Genomic DNA, 15235 nt, shown 5'->3' on the forward strand with positions numbered 1-15235 from the left:
GTCGCTGGCTCAGCTCAGATAATGCCTAACTGAAAGGGAAAGAAAGGGGTACTTTCGATGCCCGACATCTGCGGACCGGTCGGTGGAGGCGGGCTATCTATCGATCTCATCTCTTCGTCTGTCATACCTCACTGACACTGTTGCCCTTCAAACCGCACGGGGCGGCTACAGGTCGTTCATGTACAGGATGGATGTCACTTGCAGTCTGTTCATTGGATGTATGAACTCAGTGGGAACGTACTCGCAGCCTCAGCATCAGAGACAATCGGCCCCAGTGTTGGTACAGCAAGTCAAGGATCCCGCCGGCCCGCCCTCATCGGCACAAAAACACTCGAGAGGGCCGTCTTCTCTTGAGGAACAAGAATTAGAACAGGCGTCATGGCATCATCACCAATGGCCCGTCCGTGGAGAACTGCTTGCGGAGCCACGTCGACGGCGCCGGTTTTTGAGGGGTGGCTCCCGACAGCTTGCATGTTTCATAAGTGTTTCTGAGGAGCGTTGACATTGTCTCCATCCAATCTCTTGCTATGAGCAGAAAGACACGGACAAGTCGAGTTTAACGAAACGGATAAGTCGAAACTCATCACGTCACGTCGACTCGTCCTGACCTACAGGTCGACTCGACCCGCGAAGGGATGCGAGCGCCGTCCGGTCGAGGAATCATCCTCAGTTGCCCAAGGCCTCCGGTCTGAGTCTTGGGATCCTCAAGGGGGTGCTTCACTCACTCCGCCCCGGGCGCGGCGCGCATCACTAGCGTCGCTCACATACGAGGCAGGTCGGTCAAACGGCAACGAGATCTACCAAGCCTCGTCTCTCAACGCCTCTCCCAATGCGTAACTACTGAACTCGACTGCACTACGGATACTCCGTCGACCGACCGACCTCCCGCAGGAACTAGCGCAGCGCGGATGGGGCTTCCGCAAAAACGAAACCACGGATCGGGACGCCTGCATGGTGCAAAGCCAATGATTAGCGTTCGTAGCAGCGCAGTAGCTCGCGGCTGGCCCCGGGGCCCGTCTCCGCAGCGATCTGCTATGCATTTCGCACATACAGTTCTCTGCTCGTTGCTGTCCTTAGCAGACCCTCTCCCGTTTCCGCTACTAGCCAGCGACTTCGCACCCGGGAAGGACTCGAGGTCGGGAGGGAGGGAGGAAGCCTGGCGCTGCGCAGACCGCGGCTACTGTTTAGAAACCGCGTTCCGCGCTCAGCGGCAGATGAATAACCAAGTACAAGCGGCGAAGCAGCCTTCTGGTTATTGCGAAGCGACAGGTGTGGGAGTGGACGTGCAGCAGCGACAGGGGGGTTTGCGCGGGCGCTCAGGCTGGGTGTTCACAGCTCAACCGCGCTACCAATGCAGGGCCGCCTTTCGAGCTAGCTACTGCAGATGTGTTCATAGGGATGTGGCCTTGATCGGGGCCAGGTCATAGGAGGCCGGGGAGCTGTGAGAAACCAGTGCGCTTGCCGCATTGGGAGTGCATTGCAATTTATGATCATCATCACTGCGGTGTGGTGTTCTGCTGCTAGCTCTTGTGAGTGAGAGTTGCAAAAACTCAGAAATGGGGGAAGACACTGTCGGCGACGCAGACGCAACTGGTTATCGGGCCGATGCCTGTTCCGCTCAGCTTCGGCTCCGGAGCAGGCGCGGGAGGTCCGACGCGGGAGCGGGAGTGGAAGCGGAAGTGAGATGAAGGAGCTGTGGAAATTGAACTGTGTGGTTGCAGTTCAACAAAGAAGGGGCGCTAGTTCACTACCTACATTACCTGAATGGTAGGTAGGGAAACTCAGTTTTGATGAGCGCTGCACATATGGCTGCTGCCAACTGGCGGCCGCTCATTGCCAAGAAAGGAAGGTACTGGGCAGTCGGCCACTTGCGGATTGCATCCCCCGCAAAAAGCTTCCGTGCAGCAGTGGAAGCACCGCAGTGAAACCGGTCCCGCGAACCCGGTTGCGCGTCGGTTGTGGACGGAGGAGTGGCCGATCCAATCTCGATCGAGCGGGGGCCGGGGTCTGCCGCGGCGATCTGCGGCAGGGGGCACCAACCTGGAAGTGCAGTTCAGTTCGTCGTTGCCGCTTTTTGCACCGTACATAGCCGCAGAGCTGGCTGGCTGAGCCTCGCTACGGTGCTTTCTGCGCCGCACTGCACACGGCGCACTGCGTATGTACACTACCCGAGATTGGAGATCTGGTCGGCTGTTGGCATGTGAGACATGGCAGCGCGGCCGGCAGTTAGTTCCCAGGTCGAGTTGAGCGGCACGAGCATGAGTCGGTGTCGGCCAGCGAGCTGCTTCCTCTTTTGCGCTGTTATCCAGTTGTCTACGGCTTACATGCTGTAGGCACCGGCTTCAGCCGGCTTGATTATTTAGTGACTTGGTTGGGAAAGTCTTGCGAGCTCAAAATCGATGGTTAGGTGTCTCGCTGGACCTAACCTGTTGGACCAGCGTGACCCAACAGTGCGTCGTTTTGGGAACTGATCGGCGATCCTCCACGTGCTATGGAGGGAGTCAGTTGGGGGAGAAGCTCTAGCCAGACCTCTGGGCGGCTACGGCGCACCGCACAGCCCCGCAACGTCAGGGTGCCAACTGGCACTCAGCTGTCGGAGGATGGGGCCAACCTCCAGCAGCCTACCACCTAACGTACAACACCGCATGTGAAGTGTGCTCAGGGAGAAGGGCTTTGAGTGAGGGGCCGGGGCCAGCCTTGCGTGGACAGTGGGGGGCGGGGGGAGGGGGCGAGGAGAGGTCACGCGCAGGAATTTACGAAATACACTACGTTACCTGACATTTGGGGCTCCTGGGTGTAGGCATTGAGAACCAACTGACCGCATGTGTTGAGTTGGCCTAGTTACCTGTGTTCAAGGGAAGTTTCAGATGGATACTGCCGGGTCATGATACGAATACTGGGTACGTGTGTGTCCCCCAGTCTGCTGCGTTTTCACCGACGGGCGACTCAATTCCCCCCCCGCTCAGGTTGAGATGGATGGTACACTGATGAACCTGATGTCGGGTACCTGAGGTACCATGCACGGAAGATTACGTACTGTGTAACAGTAATGCTGCCCGTCTCCCGTCGCCGATCCGAATACTTCCCTTCTTTGCATGGAATATGCCGTCCACCTGTGCGTGTGAAACTTCGGTACCAGGTACCTACCGTTTGAGCAAAGCGCGGGGTGAAATTTCGTGGACATCTGCGCGCACCGCCACGGCACTGCCGAGACTGCAGGTACTGAAGACGCTAGGGAGAAGGTCAGGTATAAACTTAGACGCTCCTGTCCACTAGGGCTTCGCGCTAAAGTCTGTCCGTCTTATCTCCGCGCTACACAACTGCGCAGCGACTGTGCAAAAATCCTGTTGAACGACGTGAAAAGCGGGTCGCGGGATGCAGTTCATTGGGCAATATCACGAATCCCCAAAGGTAACCCGTATGTAGGGAGCCGACGCAGTGACCAGGCTGAGACACCTGCTAATTACTGTAATCAACGTTGATGTCAGGTCGCTGGCAGCAGTGGGTGGCGTCAAGCAGGGCGCCTTGGATTCTTCAGCGTCGCAACGCCCGCCTAGTGTACACGACTGCGTGCGTGGCACATACGAATTCGGGACCCATGCCATGGGCTGGGCTCTGCATTCCGCGTCCGATAGCGTATCTGCAGTGTAGATCATGGCTGAAACACACCTTTTTCTTCACCTCTGGCAGAGATTTGGGCGAACATGTTAGGGTCGCGCATCGAGGTAGCCCCCTGCCTAGGTAAGGATACATCGGGGAGTTGGAAAAGGCTGATTTCCATTCACTGCCAAAAGCTGACTTCCAATCTTCCACGGCAAGCCTCCTGTTGCCGCTTCGGCAAGCCTTCGTCTTCCTCAACGGGCAGGTTGGCGCTGCCTTGCTACCACATCCGGCGAGGCGCAACCTGCAACGTGCGGGCACAGTGGAGCAACCGAGCCAGATGCTCACCGGTCCCGCCTCCACAGAGGCACGGACGGACCCGACAGATCGGTAACCAATGAGCAGATGCATGGGGCCACAGGGGGGTTCAGCTGGAGCCACCCCCTGAGTAAAAGTCACGCTGCGACGTTCACGGCACTGTGCTGGGTACCAACCCATTAGGTTGTTCTAAGCACACTAGTATTCCCATGCCCATGACGACACCCACCCGGCTTCCTTTGCGTCGAGGGATCGGCCTCCAACCGCCCGGGTGACGTGATGGACTTGGTGTAGGGGTCGAAACAGAGCAGTCGAGACTGCAGATTCAGATGCATTACCTCACATATTTCCGAGCCAGAAGAGGTTTTAGCCAATTCGCGTTAGACATTTCGGGCACTCTCGGGGAGCCCAAGCGCCCGTCAAGGCCGACGGACTGAGGGACGAAACAGGATGACTTCGCCTCCCTTCTGCTCACAGCACGAATGAGCCGGCGGCTGGGCGCTTAAGGCGCTAATTCGAGCCAACCAGGGGTTCCATTCCCATGCAGACGCGACACAGCCATTTAGCCCCTTGCGGCCCCCCAGACTCACACGGCACCCTGCCGGCCCGGGGCGCGGACATGCACGACATCGTGTTTCAAAAAAGCTGTGCCACGGTGAACAATGCCGGCAAAAGAAGAAGGGGAAAAAAAGTAGCCACGCAACTTACACTGCTGTTTCATGCTTTGTCCCAACCATCTTGAGCACGAGGCTCACCTTCGCCCAAACTGGACGCAGCCGTTTCCGGTGTCTGGAAGTAAACTTCGGGCCCACTCGGGGCCGAGCGGGAACCCCCTTGCCGTGCGGCGCCGCTCTGCCTCGGCGATCCCGGCACTACTTGGTGCGGAACAAATGGCGGTAGGGCCAGATATACGCCTCCCCCGAAGGCTTGCAGACACTTGCAGACCGCGATGGCATCCGTGACCGTGTGCTATCAGCGCTTGGTATCCGTGTCCGGCCGCGAACCGCAGGATTCATCTACGGTACAATCAGCTGGTATTCCGTAGGTGAGCCGATCCGCGTTCGTACAGTAACTCGTGCCTCGCCAATGGCGCGTAAGAGCAGTGTGCAGGTCGCGGAAAACAGCAGGAATTCTGGCGCAAGGGCCTCGACGACGACGCCTCAAACCATCGGTCCGAGGTCTAAAGACTGCATGGTGACACGACATGCTCTAAAGTCTGCAAGTATTCCGTATTTTCGAAATACTGAGTTCGCAAGTGTGGCTGCCGCACTTTGCAGGAGCCCGTTAACCGTTTCCGGGTATCTCAGGCGCGGAAAAGGAAGACTTTTAGAAAGACTGAGTTACTGGGCAGGGCAGCGCTTGGGGGCCAAATGGGCAGCGGGGAACATACGGCCGGCAGTATCCTGACGAAGGGATAACTCCGCAAATCCAAAACCAGTTCATCGCAGAAGAACAAAAAGGGCAAAAAACACAGCCCTTCCCTTTGTTTCAGACCTGTTCTTAGATCATTCTCGAGAAAATCGTGGCTCACCAGCGCCCGACGTGATGCAGCGCCGTTGCAGGATCATGCTTTCTCTCCAGCTCCGACCCCCTACCTACTGAGATAGGCACGGATCCTGAAACCCCCGCTGCTTTCGGTGGCTGCTTCTCCAGCCACCGCCGCAGTCTCTCAGTGCAGCGTGCCCCTCGTCCCGTCCCCAGACCGCCCCGCAACTGCAGCTCCCCGTGGGAAGCCATAGTTCTCGAAACATCTGGCGTTGCACAGGCGGAGATTAACGCCCCCCTGAGAAACGGAATATAGCGTGCTTCATCCAAATTCCACAGCTTCGCCTGCAGCGTCGCAGTCATACGCCGCCGGCCGCTGGCTCGCTGATTCTTTGACGTTGCATGCCGTGAGCCGAGCGGAAGTACCTATGTAACCCAAACGTGACATGCCCTTTCGCCGCTGACAGACAGACATCCGGGGATCCAGATCTGCTCCGTGCGTGGACTGGGCCCCTGCTTCGAAACCTGCATCTGCATCTGGCATTAGACGCTTCCCGGGAAGGACCCAGGGCGATCCTTGCCCTGCACGGGGCCGTGTGATTCGCCCCGCTTCGTTGCCCATGGCTGCATGCCAACTAGGTAACCACTTACCTTGACAGTCAAGAAGTGAGTTGCAGCCACAATTGGGCTCAGCGCAGCCAGGGCTACACAGCCTTGCATCGAGGCTTGTCCGGGGCGGAATTGAAGGCCCCGTATTCTGTACTTCGCCCGCTTAATGAGCGGCCCAGTGGCCGCAGTGTTTGCAAAAACCTAAAAAAGCTTATCTTCCCCTGCATATTCCACACCGTTGGGGCTGGCTGGCTACGTGATACACTCAGACAGGTAGGCGGTTTACAGAGCAACGCCGCTCTCCATGTAGCCCGATGAGGGACTCCCCACGTCATCGGCTCCAGCTGATGTACCCCCCAAAAGAGAGAAAGAGAGAGAGGGAGATGGTGCCCGGCCAGGTCGGACATGCCGAGTCGCCGACTACATCAGCAACTTCCAGCCAATCTTCCGCACCATCTATAATTATCGTTCGCATCAGCCACTCGCGGGCGCGGTCCTTCCCCCCCGCGGACGCCAAAGACACCGCTGCCGGCCGCCCGACGAATCAGGTCCCAGTCGGCCGCCCGGTGGCGTTGCGCTGGGCGTTGAATCAAAGAGGGCGAGTGACTGTGTGCGGAATGAGCTTAAGGTTAACTATGCCCCTTTCGGCAGTTTCGAGGGCCCCGGGGATGAGGGGCTGGGTTGGTTGGCCAGAGATCGGCGAGGTTGTTGGCTGCCGTTGACAGCCGATCAGGCTGCGTGACGCTGTATCATTCAAAATGCTGGTTGGAGGAGGTGCATGTATGTACATACAAATAGTGTATACGAAAGATAAGGTCATTGAAGCTTGGATGATGTCGAGCAGACAAGGCTTGACCGTCATGTGGGCCGCAAGAAGCTTGTTTCTTGCCAGAACTAGGGATGGAGATGCAGAGCCGACGCCTGCCAGAAATCCTCACCCTTGTTCAGCCATTCTTTATCCCTGCTGCTTGCCTACCTGGGCGCGCACTCGAAACACGAAACGCGTAACATACCTCCTAGCATATACGAGGAAGCTAGCCCTACTGCTGAGGGTTTGTACATACAGACGGAGTAAGCCGTACTCTGCATGGACTACGTAGAGAACTACAGAGAAACGCAAAAACCGTCTTCATACATGGCGAACCATCTGCCACTGCCGATATACATTAGACTTGCCTTGCATGGCGTGGCTACGGCCTCGTCCGTTCACCGCTCTGCGCTCCCGCATTGTTACTGCCGAGTCCTCTGCCCTCGGCGACTCTTGGCACTGCAGACCGGTCATATCTAACTTTCGGAGGCGTTACCAGAATACATGTACACTACGTACAGTATGGTATTCCTCCCAGGCGAGCCCGCAGCAGAACGCTGAGAACGCCGATCATTGTCTTGCACTCGGGCCGGGGGCACAGCCGACTGGAGGGAGATCCTGTCAGGGCCCAGCGCTGTCAAAAAGATCAAAAGTGATAAGTTACACAAGAGCCAGTAGAAGAACCGCATCGTCTTTCTTTTTCACCACCACCCCGAACGCCGAGTCCAGTCCCGTGATGTCCAGTAGTTCCGCCACCACCATCACAACCCCGCTCCGAACGCACAAGCCCGAGCCTGCCCTGTCCTTGTCCTGCCCTTGTCTGGCCCTGGCCTGCCCTGTGCTGAGATGAGCCAAGATCAAGATCGCTCGCACGGCGCTAGCCACTACCGGCATGGTCCCGGCGACCAGGATCAGGAGAGGGAGAAGGGGGGGTGAGGGGGGTGTGGTGGGCGCATTGCGGCACAGAACGGCGAATGGCGTGCCGGGCGCTAAAAAGCGCAGTAATTCTGTACACTAACTATGTACCGGTCAGAACGGCCCGCCCTGCTCGCGGGGTCCGGGGCGTTCAACTCCCCGGCCCCCCGGGCTGGCCAACCCGGTCACGCTACTGCTGCTGCTGCTGCTGTGCCGTGGCCCGGCGCAGGTGCCAACGACGTTATCAACAAGAGCTAACATTCGGTACCTCCGCATTCCATTATCGTTCCGTTTTTGGCGGTGGCGGTCTGGGGCCAAAGGAGAATCAAGATGAAAGGGAGGAATGAATTGGGTGATGCTATTACGGGTTGAATCCAGGCACTACGCCGCGTCAGGGATAGAGGCATAGACATACTCAACTGCGGCGAGTCAGCAGCACCGAACTCCATGGAGAGAGTCAAAGACTAACACCGCTCTCCTTTGCGCGAGTCGCGCGCGCAACCCAGCAACACAACCAAGTCACGACAATGCTACCGCAAAGTACCAGCAACGGACCGGCCGAACTGGCGGCCAACCAAAACCGGGGGTATCCATCTTCCATGTATGTAGCGCAGTGCCAAGATGATAGTGAGGCATGGAGGTAGGTAGGAAAGTAGCTAAATCAGCAAATTGGTATCGTACAATGTGCATGCCCCCCCAGCCGGATTCAGCAGCCGCCGCAGCCGCTGCTGAAGCGTAAGTCCGCCGTGTATGTGTGCGAAGACGACAACAGAGAGAAAAACAGATCTTCAAAAAAAAAAAAAAAAAAATCCACAGGAAAAAAACACACAGTGAAGCAAGTAACCCGCGCAGAAACCACACCAGCCATACCCTCCAACATCTGTCCGGCCCCATCCACCCATTACCATTACCTCGCCACTTCTAACCCCTCTCGCACCCTCCCTTCCATCAGGGCGCCAAAGCGCAACCACACCCCCTCCAACGAAAGAGAAGAAGAAGGCAAAAAAATCAGACCCGTCAATAACCCCGTGCAACCGCATACCCGCTAGCCCCCTCACCACACCCGCCAGCAGACGACACCAAGCCCATCCCGTCCCCATCCATAGGCACATCCATCTGCACATCCATCCCCACCCCCCCGGCAACCCCCGCCGCCGCCGCCGCCGCCGTAGCGGGCGCCGCCGGTGGGCCCCACCCGGGATACCGATGATCGAGCACCTCGTCGTACACACCACCCATGCCGCTGGCGCCGCCGCCTATGTCCATATCCACGCCCACGCCGACGCCCATGTTCATGTTGATGTTCATGTTCATGTTCATGCCGATGTCCATGCTGCTGCCCGGCGCCGGCGACGGCGACGGCGACGCGTGCCCGCTGTGCTGCGCTGATCCCGGCGCGGCATATACCGGCTGCTCGATGGGCGCGGATGTCGGGTCGTCGCTGTTACCGCTGCCGCTGGTGTTGTTATTGCTGCTGCTGGCTGTCCCCCCCGCGCCGCCGGCTGGGATCGGCTCGCTTGCTGCGCGCGCCAGGGCGGTTGTCGCGGTCGCGGTCGCGGTCGAGGCGGAAGCGGGGGACGGGGAGGGGGTGGCGGCGTGGTAGAGTTGCGGGGAGGGGGAAGGGTAGGTGTATTCGTAGGGGTATTCGTAGGGCTGCTGCTGCTGCTGGTTGTGGGGATGGTGCTCGTAGTCTAGTGTTATTGTGGCGGCGGAGGTGGTGGAGGGCGAGTGGTAGAACGGGGTGGAGGTGTTTGGGTAGATGAATGCTGCGCGCGCGGCGGCGGGGAAGGGGTAGGCCGGGAGGGCGTGGTTGGCGGCGGCCGCGGCGAGGTTGATGGCGTTCGCGTTGCTGCGCAGTGCCGTGGCCACGCCCTGGCGCGTGCTGGTGCGCAGGACGCGGCCAGCGGTGAACATGCTGCTGCTGTTGTTGTTGTTGGCGGCGCCCTTGCGGCCCGAGGATGAGTAGCTGTGGCGATGCGCCGAGTAGCCCCGGTAGACGCGGGCGGAGATGCCGTGGCTGGTTGCGCAGCGGCGCTGGTTGGACTTGCCGCGATACCGGGTCGTGCTCTGCACGCCCGAGGCGCAGGCCCATGGCTCAAGGTACCACTCGGAGGACTTCTTGCCGTCTTGGCCACTACCGTTGCCGTTGCCGCCCTCAGCGTCGCCGTCCTTGGCGTTGCTGGGTCTGCGGTCGCGTCTGGTAAAGGCCTGGACGAGCCTCTGTTAGCGCTTAACTGGCGGCCGGTAAACCGCAGAGCAGGACGTACCCCATTCATGCTCAGGTTGTGGCGGACGCTGTTCTGCCAGCCCTTACTGTCGTCCTTGCCTTTGTCGGTGTTCTCGCGGAACCACTGGTAGATCTCCTGCAGGGTCATGGCCCGCCGGGGGTGGCTCATGAACGCGCGGTAGATCAGCTGGGCGTACGACTCGTCCTTGTCAGAGTCGTCAGCGCCGCCGCTGGGAACGCTGGTCCGCCCGGCGTTCGGATCTGGTTGCTGCTTGGAACCCTGGCTGCTCCGCTGCTCGTCTGTAGGACTCGGCGAGTCTCCCGCCGCGGTGCAGGTCGATAATGGCGGGCCGCTTTCAGGCGGCGTGGGGTACCCGTCTCGGGGAGGGGCACGATAGCCTGCCGGGTACGGCTCAGTCTGGCTGCGGACATGCTGCGAGCCGGTTTCCGGATGGTGGAAATCCTGTGTTGGGACGAAGGGCGCCGCATCGGTAGGGTATGATGTTGGCACTTCGGTGCTGTGACTGGTGGCGACGTAGGAAACGCCCGAGAGTTGCGGGTCCAGTCCGTGGTAGCGGTTTTGGAGCTGTTCTGTGGCCGCCTCCCAGGGCGTCGGCCCGAGTTGCTCTGGCGAGTCCCAGCTGCGCGGCGAGGACTTAGCCGAGCTCTCTGGACAACTCAGGCTGCTCAAGGCCGGAGAGCTGTGCAGCGCGTAGTGCTCAAACTCGTCAGTGCCTGGCGGGGCCCCGAGGCAGCCGCTCCAGTGGCTAGGGAGGTAAGCTCGTTTGCAGTCACCGTCGTGGCTCTGCAACGCGGTCATGCCGGCGACTAACTGGTCCTCGACAATACCAGGGTCAGGCGAGCTGCTTGTTCGGGCCACTGGTCGTGATGGGGCGTATGGAGGCCCCATGTCGGGAAACGCGGCCATGTTGCGGGGGAGGAGGCAAGATGGCGAGGACGGTCAGTGGAAGATGAGAGACAATAGAGGCAATGGCCGGTCTCTTGTTCGACAGAGCGAGGACAAAGATGTGCGCAACTGATGTTGGCCGAGATGCGCCTGTGGGAGGACAAGTCGAGTTTGATGTGCAGAAAGCTCCGCGGGACTCTGGGGAGACTGGGCAGAAGTAGTCCCAGCAGAGAGCCAAGGCTACCGGGTTGGGTCTGTTGGCCGGATATGGAGATCCCCTGCCTCCCGGACGGGGGGTGTACGACGGGGGGGGGGGGGGGGTTGGGCTACCGCAACAGCCGTCTGGGTGCTTTGATCCGGAGGAGCAAGGGCGCGGTCACAGATGTGTCGAGACGGAAAGTCGAGAGGACTGCCAGCGCATTGTTTGGCTGCTAGACCCTTACATCAGATGCTGGAGCATTGCCGCGTGCCTGGCGTATCCCGCATCGGCCTGGCACGACTGTGCCGGGCGCAGAGGCGGCGGTGGGATGCCTGCACGCGTTGTGTTATGCACGAGGCACCATGTATCCGTAGGGCATGTTCATCCATTGGCTGCGGAAGAGGGTGTGCGTGTGGATGTACACCGTGTGATTGCGCCCCGTTGTGTGTGTAGCTTGTATCTGTGTAGGGAGAGATGTGTGTCGCTCTGTGAGTGTGTGGGTTGCTAAAAAGGGCAGATCCATGGATGGCAAACGCAGACAAGGTTGGTGGCTGTTCTGGGAAGTTCCGCGCTTGCAAAGCAACAGGGACCTGCTAGGTCCAACAGCCGCCGCCCGGGGGTGGCCCCATTACAGTCCAGGCCAGCCTCGCGACCATCGCGGGGCCGAACTGCGCAGGATGCACAGTGTGGACCATGGCCTCCTCATCTTCCGGGGCCAGATCAGCGGCAGCGAAAATGACAAGAATCTGACAAGGGTGTTTGTCCCGACCTGGACCCAGTGCCTCAGGTAGTGTAATCCGTATATGGGACTTGCCGAAGGGGGACACCCCGCCACAAGACGGCTCCGTTGGTTGCGAGGCAGGAATCCGCCTGGAACGGAGAGCGGTGACGGCTCGCAGAACTGGCAACAAGCTCATTGTCGCCTGCAGCTTGTCGGCTTCGGCCCTTCCGCGCTCTCCCCGCCCACCGCTGTGGAATTGTCCCCGTCCGCCGGCCTGCTCTGTCCCAGTGCTCAGCAGGATGGCACAGCGAACAGGAACTGGCGGGAAGACCAGGTGAAAATCCGCCGGAAAGCTGCAGCTCGCCGGCCAATATGCTTGACAGGGCCAATCAAGCGCTGCTGGGCACAAGACGGGTTGGTACAGATGGCCGGCCCGCCCCAATGGAGATGCAACGTACGGTGCGATGGCCTCGCAGCAATCTCAGAGGCTGCAGGATGCTTGTTTCATTCTAGAAAGTCTGTCGAAACGTGCGGCATGAGCATTTTGCGCTGCCATCTTGGTGCTTGCCATGGGGCAAGCAGCAGCAAGCCGCTTCGTCGTCTCCAGAGACGTCAGTCAGGTATGGAGGGCTAGTGGGGGCTCAAGCAAGCTGCAGGAACATGTCAGCAACCCAAATCGAGCATGCGCAGATTGCCTGGCCCTTTCCCCCGCCGCCGTTCCGCACACACCTTTGTGTGGCCGGGCCGACACGTCGCAGGCAAAGGAGGGCCATCAGGGGGGTAGCCTGGCACTCGAGTGAGCAGCAGCCCAGGCAGAGCGGTTCCGAAGCGGCGATCTGCTTCAGGTGGGGAAATGAGTGGCGCGATCATGTTCCACGTTCCGGGCCCGGGAGGCGGCATTTTCAGGCGTGACGGAGCAGACCGCGCGATGGCGGAGATAATGGCGGAACGATGACCTGGCCAGGGACGCGGGTCACACACCCAAGGCAAGGCTGGACATTGTGCTCTCGACACACGCTCTCATTGACTCGCTCTGTGGTCTGTCGGGAGTGGGTCCATCCGCTGCAGTGTCGGCAGAGATCATACACGCACACAAAGGCCGGTTCGCCAGAGACGGGGCCTCCAACACGGGCCGGCATCCCCTCGGCCAGGCCAACTCCACCGTGAAGCCCTGTTCGCAGAGATGAGTCGTCCCGGAACTGAGAAGTACCGTGGGAATACCGTGGGAGCGAGGCCGAAGCCCGATGGCTGACGAGAGCACCTCACTTCCGGTAGTAGATCTGCAAAGGATTGTTAGCCCTCCGATTCGTCTCGGGGGGTGTCGAGGTGGGTGGAAAAAATGTCATACCTTTTTGAACTGGAAATGCAGCTGCAGGATGCCCTGGAATTGAATCAGTCAGTTTCGATTCGACTACTCAGGTTTGGTGGACAATCTGGGCCGGGATGCGATCAAGTGCGACCGGAGGCCGCATTCTTTCTCGCCGGACATCCCACGAGGGGCACAGCGGCGGGTGGGGGAGTGGCGCGCATTAGCATGTTGGAGGATCAGGACGGGCCGCGGGCTGGGCCCGAGACAGATGCGACCGCGCGATGGTCAACCTACGGCGCACGGCGGGGCCATACACGCCTGCGGCGCAGCAGCAAGAGAGAGAGAGAGAGAGAGAGAGAGAGAAACACGTGGGTGAGCGGAGGGTCAGCGTACCTTGTCAAAGCTGCTCTTGAATCCGCGCTCCTTCTTGGCGCTGTAGTCCCACTCTCGATCCACAATGCGGAAGGCAATGTCTTCGTAGGGTGGCCCGGCGATGAAACGGATGAGGCATGTGTCCTCCTTGCCGGCGGGGGCGAATGACTCGCCCTTCCGGCGGCCGTGTTCCCGGATGATCTTAAACGTGGGCGCCTTGGTCTTGTCGATGAGGTCCGGGTAGAAGATGTTGAACCTGTAGCCTTGGACGACCTTGGGCGGCGGGTTGTCGTGGTCGTAGTGCGTCTGGTTGTACTTGTTCCACTCGTATCCCATCAGCACGCGGTTGAAGTAGCGCGGCTTTCGCGGCCGGTACTTGTCGGCCCATAGAGGCTTTTGGATGCCCGGAACGGCCTCCTCCGCCGTGAAGATCTCCTCGTTCTCGCTGACGCCCCGGGCCACCTCGCGGTCGTAAAGCGCCTTGGTCGCCTGCGAGAAGTCCTCGTTTCCGGCTGATGCGAAGCGGGCCGTTCCCGGCGGCGGCGCGCTGGACGTGCTCTGGGCGCCCGCAGTCGTCGACGCCGCAGGACGGGGTGCAGGGCGGGGTGCAGTCTTGGTGGCACCAGCGGAGGCAGCCGGGGCGGTGCCGGCGAACCCATCGGACGCCTCCCACGCTTTGGCCTTTTCCGGATCCCGCGCCCGGAGTGCCTCCACCCGGGCCTCTTTGATGGCAGCACAGACGCTCTTGAGCTTGGCCTTCGCCTTGTAGACCAGCAGGCTCTTGAGCAGCTCGCCCCAATAATCGGTGTCGATGGGCTCTTCGGACTGCAGCTTCGTTCTGATCTGCTTCTCCAACGCCTCCAGCTGCTCGAGCGTCTTGGGGCTCAGGATGCGGTCGACATCGGCAGCTACCGAGGTCACGGCCCGCCCTTCCGGGCCTTGGGGCTTGAGTTTCTGGCGTCGGTCGGCGCAGAGGGCGAGCAGGGCGGTCCAGTAGTCCTTGTTCCTCGCGTTGGTCTCGAGCGTGTTGTAGGAGCGAATGTCTTCCTCGAGCTCCGTCAGCTGCGGCACGTCCAGACCTTGCAGGACGGCCTCGGGCGCGGGAATGGGGATCTCAACATCCCCGTCATCGTCGTCGAACACGTCGCGGTCAGGGTCGATGAAGCGCAGGGCAAAGGCGAGGTAGTCGATGGGCTTGGCGCGCTGCTCGCGCACGCGGATGTCGGCCTTTTTCTTGGCCTGCTTCAGCACGAACTTGTCTTCGCCGGCGATGAACTGTTCCGCTTGCTCGTCCTGGGTGAGGTATCTGCCGGGCGCACTCGCGTTGCTGCTCTTCGGCGGTGGCTGTCGAGGGGGTTTCGCAATGCGGTTGGCCGGGTCGTAGCGCGGCGCGGTGAGGTCTCTGTGCCTGTCCCTGTCCCTGTCTCTGCGCGGCGACTTCCAGCCGTTGATCATGGCCTGCCTGCCCGGGTCCATAGTCGATACTGCAAACGATATGGAACTCCTGGCTCTCTTCCTTTTGACCGCCGCGATGAAGGGTCGTAGCGCTGATGCGAACGCTGATGCTGCGTGCGTGTTGTGGCTTGCAAGTAAGATGCGCAGTCTCGAAGTTTCCAGGTTCTCCTCCTGCTGCTGAGAGGAACTTACCGGGGATTGGCCGATGCTCTCCGCTGTGGCCAAGCATGCCCGAAGCGTAGCGCAATGAACGCCAAGGCGGGGCTCAAAACTGGGGCCGCCGCAGCAAGCTACACTACCTACCTGCCTT

General features: G+C 60.1%; 3 protein-coding genes across 3 annotated transcripts; all 3 read right to left on the minus strand.

Moving 5' to 3' along the window:
- Positions 1-1550: 1550 nt before the first annotated feature.
- THITE_115365 (uncharacterized protein) lies at positions 1551-3706 on the minus strand (the record flags this gene model as incomplete). Its single annotated transcript, XM_003656148.1, has 7 exons — positions 1551-1693; positions 1804-2040; positions 2325-2350; positions 2427-2489; positions 3148-3231; positions 3586-3640; positions 3670-3706. 7 exons carry the CDS (start codon positions 3704-3706, stop codon positions 1551-1553), a joined length of 645 nt encoding a protein of 214 aa, XP_003656196.1.
- A 5568-nt stretch (positions 3707-9274) lies between these two features.
- On the minus strand, positions 9275-11070 carry THITE_2120613 (uncharacterized protein). The gene has a single exon (XM_003656149.1). The coding sequence runs from the start codon at positions 10888-10890 to the stop codon at positions 9433-9435; it is 1458 nt and encodes a 485-aa protein (XP_003656197.1). The 5' UTR covers positions 10891-11070; the 3' UTR covers positions 9275-9432.
- Positions 11071-12504: 1434 nt separating this feature from the next.
- On the minus strand, positions 12505-15153 carry THITE_2120615 (uncharacterized protein). The gene is made up of 3 exons (XM_003656150.1): positions 13492-15153; positions 13138-13170; positions 12505-13069 (listed from the first exon to the last, which is right to left on the minus strand). The coding sequence occupies exons 1-3, from the start codon at positions 14944-14946 to the stop codon at positions 13052-13054; spliced, it is 1506 nt and encodes a 501-aa protein (XP_003656198.1). The 5' UTR covers positions 14947-15153; the 3' UTR covers positions 12505-13051.
- Between the last annotated feature and the right edge of the window lie 82 nt (positions 15154-15235).

The sequence above is a fragment of the Thermothielavioides terrestris genome, chromosome 5 (assembly GCF_000226115.1).
Source record: "Thermothielavioides terrestris NRRL 8126 chromosome 5, complete sequence".
Taxonomy (NCBI): domain Eukaryota; kingdom Fungi; phylum Ascomycota; class Sordariomycetes; order Sordariales; family Chaetomiaceae; genus Thermothielavioides; species Thermothielavioides terrestris.